This window comes from Salmo salar, chromosome ssa14 (assembly GCF_905237065.1).
Source record: "Salmo salar chromosome ssa14, Ssal_v3.1, whole genome shotgun sequence".
Lineage (NCBI taxonomy): Eukaryota > Metazoa > Chordata > Actinopteri > Salmoniformes > Salmonidae > Salmo > Salmo salar.
The window spans coordinates 5538600-5552408 of record NC_059455.1 but is presented as its reverse complement, the minus strand read 5'-3'; the positions used below and the strand labels follow the sequence as shown (position 1 = coordinate 5552408).

Sequence of the window (13809 nt, the reverse complement as noted above, 5' to 3'; positions counted from 1 at the left end):
GGCTGTAGCAAGCTCCCATGGCACATACTTTGCCCTGTTTTAAAAATACAGTCCTGAAAGATAAAGATGTTATGATTAAGAGTAAATTCAGTCAGTGAGACAAAGAATTCTGTAGGAGGCATCTCAGTTTCAGGCTGGGTACTCAAGAAATGGTGCATAGCTGCCAATCCTTGTTCATGTTCAATGGTGGTGTATAGAGACTCCACATCCATGGTGACTAAAAAGGAAGCTGTATCTATTAGAGGTCGACCGATTATGATTTTTCAACGCCGATACCGATTATTGGAGGGCCCAGAAAGCCGATGCCGATCAATCGGCCAATTTTTCTTTTTTTTGTACGTTTTTTTTTAATTTATTTGTAATAATGACAATTACAACAATACTGAATGAACAATTATTTTAACTTAATATAATACATCAATAAAATCAATTTAGCCTCAAATAAATAAGGAAACATGTTCAATTTGATTGAAATAATGCAAAAACAAAGTGTTGGAGAAGAAAGTAAAAGTGCAATATGTGCCATGTAAAAAAGCTAACGTTTAAGTTCCTTGCTCAGAACATGAGAACATATGAAAGCTGGTGGTTCCTTTTAACATGAGTCTTCAATATTCACAGGTAAGATGTTTTAGGTTGTAGTTATTATAGGAATTATAGGACTATTTCTCTCTATACGATTTGTATTTCATATACCTATGACTATTGGATGTTCTTATAGGCACTTTAGTATTGCCAGTGTAACAGTATAGCTTCCGTCCCTCTCCTCGCTCCTACCTGGGCTCGAACCAGGAACACATCGACAACAGCCACCCTCGAAGCAGCGTTACCCATGCAGAGCAAGGAGAAAAACTACTCCAAGTCTCAGAGCGAGTGACATTTGAAATGCTATTAGCGTGCACCCGGCTAACTAGCTAGCCATTTCATATCGGTTACACCAGCCTCATCTTGGGAGTTGATAGGCTTGAAGTCATAAACAGCGCAATGCATTGCGAAGGGCTTCTGGCAAAACGCACGAAAGTGCTATTTTGAATGAATGCTTACGAGCCTGCTGGTGCCTACCACCGCTCAGTCAGACTGCTCTATCAAATCATAGACTTAATTATAACATAATAACACACAGAAACACGAGCCTTAGGTCATTAATATGGTCGAATCCGGAAACTATCATCTCGAAAACAAAACGTTATTCCTGTTACATTGCGCAACCTTCAGTGTTATGTCATAATTACGTAAAATTCTGACAAATTACCCAAAGTGTTGCATATACCCTGACTGCGTGCAATGAACGCAAAATGACACAATTTCACCTGGTTAATATCACCTGCTAACCTGGATTTCATTTAGCTAAATATGCAGGTTTAAAAATATATACTTCTGTGTATTGATTTTAAGAAAGGCATTGATGTTTATGGTTAGGTACAGTCGTGCAACGATTGTGCTTTTTTCGCAAATGCGCTTTTGTTAAATCATCCCCGTTTGGCGAAGTCGGCTGTCTTTGTTAGGAAGAAATAGTCTTCACAGTTCGCAATGATTTTAAGAAAGGCATTGATGTTTATGGTTGGAGCAACGTGTACCTAAGCGATTATATGCAACGCAGGACAGGCTAGATAAACTAGTAATATCATCAACCATGTGTAGTTAACTAGTGATAATGATTGACTGATTGTTTTTTATAAGATAAGTTTAATGCTTGCTAGCAACTTACCTTAGCTTCTTACTGCATTCGCGAACCTCGTGGAGTGCAATGTAAAGCAGGTGGTTAGAGCGTTGGACTAGTTAACCGTAAGGTTGCAAGATTGAATCCCTGAGCTGACAAGGTAAAAATCTGTAGTTCTGCCCCTGAACAAGGCAGTTAACCCACCGTTCCTAGGCCGTCATTGAAAATGAGAATGTGTTCTTTAACTGACTTGCCTAGTTAAATAAATGTCTAAAAAAGAAAAAAAAAGAAAAATCGGCATCCAAAAATACCGATTTCCGATTGTTATGAAAACTTGAAATCGGCCCTAATTAATCGGCCATTCCGATTAATCGGTCGACCTCTACTTTGCAGCCTTGCCTAAAAATAATCTTTGGGAAAGTGAACATAGAGTCTGTAAAGACATGGTCTTATTGATGCAAAGATGCTGTTTGACGTCTGAGAAAGTCTGCTGGTTCATCCTTGGGAGCAATTTCCAAAAGCCTGAAGGTACCACGTTCAGCTGTACAAACAATAGTATGCAAGTATAAATGCCATGGGAACACGCAGCCGTCATACCGCTCAGGAAGGAAATGCGTTCTGTCTCCTAGAGATGAACTTACTTTGGTGCGAAAAGTGCAAATCAATCCCAGAACAACAGCAAAGGACCTTGTGAAGATGCTGGAGGAAACAGGTACAAAAGTATCTACATCCACAGTAAAACGAGTCCTATATCAACATAACCTGAAAGGCCGCTCAGCAAGGAAGAAGCCACTGCTCCAAAACCGCCATAAAAAAGCCAGACTACGGTTTACAACAGCACATGGGGACAAAGATCGTTCTTTTTGGAGAAATGTCCTCTGGTCTGATGAAACAAAAATAGAACTGTTTGGCCATAATGACCATCATTATGTTTGGAGGACAAAGGAGGACGCTTGCAAGCCGAAGAACACCATCCCAACCGTGAAGCATGGGGGTGGCAACATCATGTAGTAGGGGGGTGCTTTGCTGCAGGAGGGACTGGTGCACTTCACAAAATAGATGTCATCATGAGGCAGGAAAATGTTGTGGATATATTGAAGCAACATCTCAAGACATCAGTCAGGAAGATGAATCTTGGTCACAAATGGGTCTTCCAAATGGACAATGACCCCAAGCATACTTCCAAAGTTGTGGCAAAATGGCTTAAGGACAACAAAGTCAAGGTATTGGAGTGGCCATCACAAAGCCCTGACCTCAATCCTATAGACAATTTGTGGGCAGAACTGAAAAGGTGTGTGCGAGCAAGGAGGCCTACAAACCTGACTCAGTTTCACCAGATCTGTCAGGAGCAATGGGCCAAAATTCACCCAACTTATTGTGGGAAGCTTGTGGAAGGCTACCCGAAACGTTTGACCCAAGTTAAACAATTTAAAGGCAATGCTACCAAATACTAATTGAGTGTATGTAAACTTCTGACCCACTGGGAATGTGATGAAAGAAATAAAAGCTGAAATAAATCATTCTCTCCACTATTATTCTGACATTTCACATTCTTAAAATAAAGTGGTGATCCTAACTGACCTAAGACAGGGAATTTTTAGTAGGATTAAATGTCAGGAATTGTGAAAACTGAGTTTAAATGTATTTGGCTAAGGTGTATGTATACTTCCGACTTCAACTGTATACACACACACTACCGTTCAAAAGTTTGGGGTCACCTAGAAAAGTCCTTGTTTTGGAAAGAAAAGCACCTTTTTTGGTCATTAACATAACATGCAATTGATCAGAAATACAGTGTAGACATTGTTAATGTTGTAAATAACTATTATAGCTGGATTTTTAATGGAATATCTGCATAGGCTTAGAATGACTTAGAATATGTGGACAACTACAAATACCTAGGTGTCTGGTTAGACTGTAAACTCTCCTTCCAGACTCACATTAAGCAGAGGGCACTGGACAGTTACTTTAAAACTTTATGCAAACAGGAAATTAAGTGGGGTGACAGGCAAGTGGTAAAAACAATGGGAAGGGTGGTCACAGGGATTGAACCCTGGTCTCCAGTGGGGAGTTGGATATGTGATATGCCAGGGAGTGTTACCACTTCGCCATAGCTCTGCACAATGCACCCCTAGATTGTAAGTGTCATCTCTCTCTACTCCTCAGTATGAACCTGCGCGAGGTACTGAAGAAGTATGGCAAAGACGTGGGTCTCCACATCAAGGCGGTGCGCTCTTACAGCCAGCAGCTCTTCCTGGCCCTGAAGCTGCTGAAACGCTGCAACATCCTGCACGCCGATATCAAGCCTGACAACATCCTGGTGCGTCTCCTCTAACCAACCAAAGCACCCAGAGAGAGTCAATAACACTATTTCACTAAACACAGTCAAAAATACATGTATAAAGCAGGTTTTAGTTTAGAAAAATGTATTTAAGTGTCACTCCACAATGATACAATAATACAGATTTTTTTGTTTTAAACACATTGTGAACCACTCAAATGTAGTTTTGAGACTCTAACAATCATTATCAAACATGGTACAGGCGTCATCTATAATTCATTACATCATCTATACACATGTATCCATAAACAAAAAAACTGAGTACAGAAGATAAAAGGACAATTAAGCACTTATAAAGAAACGTCCCCATTGTGGGATAAAGTGGCAGGCTTTGGCGCAGGCATTTAAATTATTATTACTTGATGATAAAATGTCACCCAATTTATTGTTTTAATCTAGACTGTTAATTATAATTTTGTCTGGACAGCTGACTAAAAACATCATCCCTAATGTTGCTTTATAACCCACAGTAAAGCAAGACATGAGCTTCTGTTTCAATAGAACCCTTGTTCCAAGAAGTACATACACGTTTATCTAAGGGAATGTTTGTGTATCGACCAGTTTTAATGGCGAGAGGGGCCACTCCACATCTAAATTTAGCAAAAGAGCTTTGATATTACTTGGATAAAACTGTACGTACATAGGCAGTAGGTGCACAGTTTGTTACTTTCAGGTTTGTTTATCAGTTGGTAGCACTTTAGTTCATTGTGTTCCTAAAATAACTGATTCAAAAGCATTTTGGCCATTTCTAGAATACACTCTGGCTTTGAATTTTTCTTTGCAACATCACAAGCCCATACAAATACACTTTAACATGGACGTTCATTTGGTATACTGCAAAATCTCTGCAAATGTTTTTAAATGCATAGCCACTAGTGATGCCATAGAGATTTCCAGCCCATATCACCTTGAATAGCAGCACAAAGGTAACATCTGCAGGCACGGTTAAAAACAGCATTAACACAAGTATAATTTGTCTGCCCACATACTGCTGCAGCATAGGTAATAATAGGTAGCACCAGTGATTCAAACAGTTTAGTGAAACATTTAAAAGGTAGGCCACCCACCCAACAGACACATCTCAACATCAACTGTTCAGAGGAGACATCGTGAATCAGGCCTTCATGGTCCAATTGCTGCAAAGAAACCACTACTAAAGGGACTCCCGAGAGGTGTCACTACAGCTCCTGGTTCGAATCCAGGCTGTATCACATCTGGCCGTGATTGGTAGTACCATAGGGCGACGCACAATTGGCCCAGCGTCGTCCGGGTTTGGCTGGGGTAGGCCGTCATTGTAAATAAGAATTTGTTCTTAACTGACTTGCCTAGTTAAATAAAACTATTTACACTTTATAATGACGGCACCAAAGGCACGATTTGCATGGTTAGCCATGTACTGAATTAATAATCAACCCCAGATACTTGTACTCACTGACAACATCTGTGGCAGGACCACAGGAGAAAATAAGGTGTTCTAGGCATTGATGAATTCCTATAGTGCACTACCTTAGTTTTGTCTACATTGATTTTCCGTTTGCATTGTTCACACCAGTTAAAAGCAATATAAAAAATATTCTTAAAACTCATCTTCAGTTTCAGAGATCAATACGATGTCATCTGTATATAAAAGAGTAGACACTCGTTCATTGTTAAGACCTTTTCCTAGAGCTTTGATGGCCAGAGCGAGATCATTAATGTACATTGAAAACAGAATAGGTGATAAAATTCAGCCCTGTTTCACTCCAATGTCAACAGGTAACCAGTCAATTAGGTAGCCAGTTAAACAGTTCACACTATCATACATCATAAGGCATTTCAGGATGTTACCATTTAGTACAATTTGACTCCAGCTTGTCCCATAGTATACATATGTCAATGTGGTCAAAGGCTTTAGAGAAATCTATTAAAGAACAGTAAGTGGACTTGTTAATTTTTTTATTTGAATCTGATTGTGGTAAATCGGGTGGCGTATTCCAGGCAACTTCTTTCTGAAACCATTTTGCTCATCTGCTATATTGTTGTATGTTTCTGAATGATCCATTATGCTGTCTTGTTGGCATTATGACCCGGTTCCGCTGATAACTGATGAGCAAGGCACTCTGCCCTTACCCGTTTTGCCCGGTCTTGTGACCAGCCGTGGCCCAGTGCACCTCAGTTTAGTCTAATTGTGTGAACAATGTGATCTTTTGGGGGGGTTAACACTGTTAACTGGCATAGAGATGACCGTTGTACAATGTCAATGCTCTGACTATAAATTAGATACAGTACATTTAAAATTGTATCACTTACCTAAGAGTTTAGTTTACAGCAGGGTTGTCTCACTTGCTAACAAGCCAGTAAATAACTAGATGCTAACTAGTATTTACTGACCTGTTGACTGTGGCACGCAGCACTCCTTTTCCACAGTGACGTAATAGTGAAATAGGGTTATTCACTTCTGCATATCAGTTCTTTTGATAGCATGTGATTTGTCATTGTGCTTGAACTCTACAATAAATGCATTTGGTGGAAGGGGAATGCTAGGAGATTTGCCATCACCATTGACCTTTTAAAACATGTTGGCTGGAGTTTTACATAGGTCGAGTGGCATATTTTTGATTGGTTTGTTTTCAACAGGTCAACGAGTCGAAAACCATCCTCAAGCTCTGTGACTTTGGTTCAGCGTCGCACGTGGCAGAGAATGACATCACGCCCTACTTGGTCAGCCGGTTCTACAGGGCGCCGGAGATTAGTGAGTCTTCGCTTTTCTTAGTCACTTTTGTGTTCTTCTCTGTTCTTCTTTCCTTTCTTCTCTTCTCTGGATTAGTTTGGAATGAATCTTCTCACTCAACTTTTTATCACCAACCCTTGACCTGAAGTGCTACTATACTTAGTGTGCAGGCTTTTGCTCCATCCCAGCACAAACTACATTCAACTAATCACCTCTCATCAAGTCCTTGATTAGTTGAATTAGTGCATCCAGTAGCTCTCCACAACCAGTTGGTGACCACTGCTGTAGGTCTTAACTTGTAGGGAAAATGTACAACTGTTTTGTTTAGTAGGCACCAAACTGAAGAAAACAGATTATTTTGAATATTTTTGAAAAGGTGTGCCCTTATGAGCACATCACTGATCAAACATACTCATTTGCCATGGTTTGTCATTGTCCCCTAAAGCCTAAATTTTTCCTTACAGTCATCGGGAAGCCTTACGACTATGGGATCGACATGTGGTCCGTTGGCTGCACTCTGTATGAGCTGTACACGGGCAAGATACTTTTCCCAGGGAAAACCAACAACCACATGATTAAGCTCGCCATGGACATCAAGGGCAAGATGCCCAACAAGGTGAGACCAACTGTACTGTAGGGTCCATCCAGAAACACACCCTTCCCCCTACTACTGGTAATGTACAGAAAGAAAAACGATTTATTCAGAAGTGAAATAAGAATTCTGAAATATCAATGAGGAAACTTGAAATCTGAGTTTCTGGTTACTTCCTGGACAGATCAATTTGAAATGGAATTGACCCCAACTGACATCTTTCTACCCCTTCACAGATGATCAGGAAAGGCGTGTTCAAGGACCAGCACTTTGACCAGAACCTCAACTTCCTGTACACAGAAGTAGACAAAGTCACTGAAAGGGTAGGTTGTTGTCTCATATTGTCTCAGAGTGGGAATGTTTGCATGAAAACCCCTCTGGTATCAGTATCAGTCAACTGATCTTACACTGAACAAAAATATAAATGCAACATGCAATGATTTCAAAGAATTTATTGAGTTACAGTTTATATAAGGATATCAGTCAATTGAAATAAATTGATTAGGCCCTAATGACTGGGAAAGGGCGCAGCCCTGGGTAGGCCCATGGTCTGCGGTTGTGAGGCCAGTTGGACATAATGCCAAGTTATCTAAAACAACGTTGGAAGCGGCTTATGGTGGAGAAATGAACATTCAATTTTCTGGCAACAGCTCTGGTGGACATTCTTGCAGTCAGCTTGCCAATCGCACGCTCCCTCAACTTGAGACATCTATGGCATTGTGTTGTGTGACAAAACGGCACATTTTAGTGGCCTTTTGTCTGTCCCCAGCAAAAGGTGCACCTGTGTAATGATCATAATGTTTAATCAGCTTCTTGATATGCCACAACTGTCAGGTGAATGGATTATCTTGGCAAAGGAGAAATGCTCACTAACAGGGATATGAAAAATAATGGTGTATGGAACATTTCTGGGATCTTTTATTTCATCTCATGAAACATGGGACCAACACTGTACATGATGACTTTATATTTTTGTTCAGTATATTTCCATTTTGTGCAAAGTTAGCTAAGCCCATTGTTCATTCTCCTTTTCCTGCTATTCCAATCACCGCCTCTACATCTCTATGCCAATTAAATTTTTCCCCACTCCTTTCTTTTCTCTCGCCATCTTATGAAATGGTTTGTTTTCCTCCCTGGTTCTTTCTCGACACTGATCCCTTTCGCCACACCCCACCCAACCCGCACACTCATATCTGTTCCGCTTCTCATCCTGACTCCTTCTCTTCTATCTTTCTCTCTCTATCGCATGCTCTCCATTTCTTTTCTGACTCCCCTATCTCCATCCCCCCTGTACCACCTCTGTCCTTCTTCTGTCCCACCTATCCACAGGAGAAGGTGACAGTGATGAGCACCATCAACCCCACCAAGGAGCTGCTGGCTGACATGGTGGGCTGCCAGCGTCTCCCTGAGGACCAGCGCAAGAAGGTTGCCCAGCTCAAGGACCTGCTGGACCAGACCCTTATGCTGGACCCGGCCAAGAGGATCAGCATCAACCAGGCCCTGCAGCACCCCTACATCCAGGAGAAGATCTTCTGACCATCTCTTACTGTACCACTCACAGTCATGCATTGATTGATTGACACATGCAGAAGCTAGTACTGAGTCCCTAGTTTGACTATGGTTGGACCCCACCCCAGCCCAAGAAATTGATTTATTTGAGCTGGCAGACTCTGCTGATGGAGAGGAAGTAGTATTATCTTTCTTCCCCTGTTTGAACAACACACACATGCTCTCCCGTTTTACATTGATCTAATGGCTTGTATTATATAACCATAGTAGGGGTGTGAACGTTTAATCGAAATTGAATCCTTAACGTTAAGGAAAAAACTGAAAGTGTTTTTTTTTCTCTACAAAATGTAAATCCCAGTGCAGTTATCACAAAACTACCACTAACGGGTCCTGATCATCATAAAGGGAATATGCCTACCTAACACAACAATGCTGTAACGTTAGTATCCATCCGCACATCATCGTCGTTAACAGTTTGGAAAAAAGTGCTGATTACAGTTATATGCATCTGTTTTCAATGGACTATTTGAGTTGTGAGTTAATTTGTTAAATGAAGAACTGCAAACGCCATTTGAGCCTCGACTCACGCTACTGAAACGGCTGCGTCTTTCTCATAAATTTCACCATTACTCCCATTTCAACAGGGTGTTATTCCTTTTATAATGGGAGTTGAGACATATAGTTAACAGCATTAGAAAGCTACAATTCTTCCCTTTTTAACCAGTAAATTCCTGTATTTAGCAGGATTTCTTTTGCCCTGTGTTGGATTTGTGAGCTTAAACTTGGTGGGCAGGCTTTTGTTAATCATGAAATAAAGTAGGCCCCTAGACTATTGAATACACAATTTGCCTTCATCAAAATAATGTTTTTGTTTCATATTTTATTATGGTACCTGCCTAGATTTAGGGGGGGTTGAAACTTATTCTAAATGGCACACTATAGCAGTTCACAAAAAAAGCCTAAAATAGCACTGCAGTTATTCCAAATCTGCAGCGCGTGGTTGGAACACATTTCCCTACGTTAATCAACCAGTCCATTTTGAATTTGTGATAAAGCTGTCGTGATTCGGCAAGGAATGTAGCTTGTCTACAGTTTTGTTTGTGTATCCCATCAGTTCGATATGTTTTAATACATTAATACTATGAAATTGTGAAAATGATGATAATGCCCTTTTAGTGTAAGAGCTGTTTGAGAAGACAGACTGAAATTTCAGCCTGTTTTGGTGGGATGAAGTTTTGGCCTGCCTGGTGACATCACTGGGCGGGAAATTAGTTACGACCAATAAGAAAGAGTTCCAAACCTCTCTTTCAATAACGGCTAGTTTTCAGTTTTCCCCTCCCAACTAAGACCACTCCCAGACAGTCCTAGCAAAAGTCTTGCTTGTGAAATTGCTCTTGGCTAAGAAGCTATTTTTGTTTCTTTTTGACCATTTTAATTGAAAACAATCACGGTAAGGTACTTAATTGTTACCCAGAAATTATTTGATATTGAGATAAAAATGGCTGCATTAGACCTTTAAGGCCTAATGGGAGCTTGGGTGCGCAGCATGCATGTGTGTAGAGGGAGCGATCGGATCGAAATTTCACCTGCAGATGCAGATTCCAGATGCCACCTACGGAAGAACTTAATTGCCCCCTTGCGGTCATACCATGCAATATGATTTGACTTGGAATTTTGTTAAATGTTCTTATCGTTTTAACAGGGGATTTTTTTTTTACTATCTCATGGACAGTAAACCACTCAAAAGGAGTTTGAGTTTCATCCACTTGGAGGTGGATGATATTGTAGCTGTAAAAATGTAATTCTGATTGTTGTGGGTTTACTGTCATTCATGAGTTGCCAAGGCTGTGACGAGCAGGGAGGGGGTCCAGATAATGATCACAGTTATTTAACTTGGGCTTTGTTTGATTGGTCGCAACCCAATTGTTCGTAACCCAATGCCCTAAACCTTTTGAATGGGATGTTTGTACAGTCTGTAGATTGTGAAGTCTTGCAGACTTGGCAGCTCATTTGACTTACTATTATTCTGTGCTGTTATTACCTGTCATGCCCTGTGCTGTGTGTTGTGTTGTGTTGTGGTGCAGGGCCAGCGTAAATGCTATTTATATCCACGTCTCCCCCAGGTATTGAAAACCCAGTGCGCTCCCCCACCCACCCACCCCGTCCCCCACCCTGGTGTCTGTGCAGGCCCTGGTCCGCATGCCCGTTCTGCCGCTGCCTGTAGGTCTGTCAGTGCCGGAAACCCAAACGGTTGGGGGTCCTTGGGTCCTACTTGAGCCCACCTGCAGGGATGGCCCCTCATGTTTAAAGCAGATTGTATACCACTTTCAGTACATTGAAGGTAAGCTTTCCCCCCTCCTCCAAAAAACAAAACCCATCAACTTCACCTGGTTATTACCTCGTATGTTTATTCATTTTTTAAATATATTGTACACATTGTTTTAGCCAGATGCCCCCATAGACATGGTTTACATGTTGTTTAAAAAATATGTCAAAGACAAACTGGATAAAACTAAACTTAATCAAGCAAATCAGTCACGCACCCAAATTGTGGAGAGGAAGTTGGGTCAGGTATGGGGGGCTGTATTCAACAAGCTATGATGGACAAGAGCACCTTCAGTGTACTTATCTTAATGGAATAGCTCAGAATGTTTTGCTCTCCTGTAACGAATACTTTTTTTGTTTTTCATGTGTTCCCTTGATACAATGTTAGAAACTGCATGTGAGGATAGCAGTCTTGCTACGTATTCAAAATCATGTGTTGCAATTATTTTAGGCACGTTCCTCTAAAAAAGAAGGGTATTTAAGTGTTTTGTTTCCCTCTATCATTGGTTTTCATGTTTTGTATGACCATGTTGTCTTTTGATACAGGGATATTTCTGCTCTGAGCTTTGAGTCTGCTTGTTATGAGCGGTAATTGCCTCTACTTTATTTTGTGTTATATATTTTAATGTTCTTATAGGAGCAAAACAGAAATAAAAGAGCCCACATGTGTATTTATACCTTTTCCACAAATGTCTTTCCTACATACACATGCCAATGTTCAGGCCCCTTTAAGTGGCTAACAATTAACCAAAATTCTGTATTTTTAAAACTAATCCACAAACCTTAACTAGAATACTTTCGTTTTCATCAGCTTTTTGTGCAGCTTTTAGGCTGGAATCCCAACTTGATTTGTGTGCATAACTTGATGAACACAGATCTCAAGTTAGGATTTGGCCCTCGTATGCTAAATTTAGTTCAAACCAAATAAGCAAAAGACAACACAAAAAATATATATTTTTGTGTGCTTTTTTTTACTGACACTAACTGATGTTTGTGATGTTTTTCCCCACAATGATGTTTCCTGTGGTGGCTGAGAGCGAGACAGAGTCCAGCACCTTCTCCAGCCTGGGCTCCACTTTCAGAGAGACAAGACCTCCACAAAGCCACTTATCAAGGTCATTTTTGATGGCATGGGTAGATACAAAAAGCAAACAACACTGAGGTGATAGAAAATACAAGATGGGGAATTACTTTCACTTACTATTTTATTGAAGGCATTTATAATAGACACTCATAATAACATACCTTAAAAGTTTGTTTCCATAAGTTCTCTCTCACAATACTTTTAAGGCCTCCTTCCTTTTCTATACTTTTAACCAGAAAGAGTATATGTCATGTATCATTCCAAGCTGCTCATATACCTGACTGTGGATATTTGGTTAATCATATGGCTCTAAACTAGTTCCAGATTGCTACAAGCAAGGCTTCAGGTAGCTTGTCTTGTAACTGTGTTAAAGTTGAACCAAGATACTTGTTCATTTGTTCTCTATATATTCTAGGTGCTGCCACTTTAGAGAAGAAACTCACAAGGAACCTCATCTGGACAAAGGTTTCTGTTCTGGAGATAGTTACTGTATTTGTAAAGGTGGACTCATCAATATGACAATCATACAAAGCGGGGCAAATTACTACATACAGAAATCAACAACAGTATTCAAATCTTCTGAGATTGCTACTTGAGGCTTCTCCCAATCTGGGCTAGGCTCAAGGGAGGGTGCAGATTGGGACGAGCCAATCAGTTTTGGCAGATTTTTTATTCTGTTTTCTGGAAGCAGAAAGAAGCCCTGCTGTGTATGATGTAATTTTAGTAAGTCAGCCTTTAATAGTCATGATGTCAAGATCTGATTTGCTGTTCTTTTTCAAACATGTTAGCAGAAACTACTGTAGTTACCATAATGAGCCAGTATTGGACACATTGGGTGATATTTTGGACCCATTATAGACGTTTGAGATTTGTTCATGAACTCAATGCTTTGCTTATGGATTCTGAGCAAAGCCAAATAGATGGCAATCGTATTAGGTAATTTAGATTGAACATGTGTTACAATTTGGCTAAATCTATGCCAAAGTGACCATCAACAATAAGGTAATACTTTTTTCTTGTTATTGATAAATATAGTCAGATTCATATCACTGTGTTAACGTTGCAATTTTGTGTTTATTTTTCAGGGTAAGTCAGAACTTATTTTCCCTGTCTTGGTTTCATCAGTCTCCTTTTTCTGCTTTGGTGCCCATGTAAGACTAAAGGCCAGAGAGCTGTTCATCAATGGGCCCTGTGGATATTTCTCAGAACATTTTAAAACAGAAATGTATTAAAACATATGTAACACTTTTGTCCATGTACTTAACTTTATTTGTGTAATCCAACCCTAATAATTGGACACCACTTTTTCCAATATATGAAAAAACATCTATGTATATTTTGTCTGCTGTTGAGAACATAACTTGTATTCATTTTCACGTGTGTTTTAATATAATAAACATGTCTGTGAAAAATATTTGGTATAGTCCGTGCCTATCTGATGATCAGTAAAAGATCTTTGGTAATAGCTTACTTGGACACTGTCAAAGCCTACATACTGTCTGCTTAGGTGTAAGCCCTTAGATTGCAATATCTACTAAGCTAACATATGGAATTGTTTTAAGATGTTCATAAAATTTATAATTTTGCCATT

The 13809-nt window shown here is 40.0% G+C and overlaps 1 protein-coding gene across 8 annotated transcripts in view; it reads left to right on the top strand.

The window, feature by feature from the left end:
• The window catches only part of LOC106568675 (serine/threonine-protein kinase PRP4 homolog), a 36073-nt gene extending 22441 nt beyond the window's left edge, over nucleotides 1–13632 (top strand). For 2 of the 8 annotated variants that reach the window (XM_045693819.1, XM_014139196.2), the window contains exons 11-15: nucleotides 3824–3977; nucleotides 6615–6729; nucleotides 7173–7324; nucleotides 7537–7623; nucleotides 8630–13632. In XM_045693819.1, coding sequence (XP_045549775.1) covers nucleotides 3824–3977; nucleotides 6615–6729; nucleotides 7173–7324; nucleotides 7537–7623; nucleotides 8630–8836 — 715 coding nt within the window. In that variant the 3' untranslated portion in view covers nucleotides 8837–13632. The remainder of the gene's footprint in view (nucleotides 1–3823; nucleotides 3978–6614; nucleotides 6730–7172; nucleotides 7325–7536; nucleotides 7624–8629) is intronic. The other 6 variants (XR_006758728.1, XR_006758727.1, XR_006758723.1 and 3 more) reach the window with 6 other exon arrangements.
• Nucleotides 13633–13809: the final 177 nt, after the last annotated feature.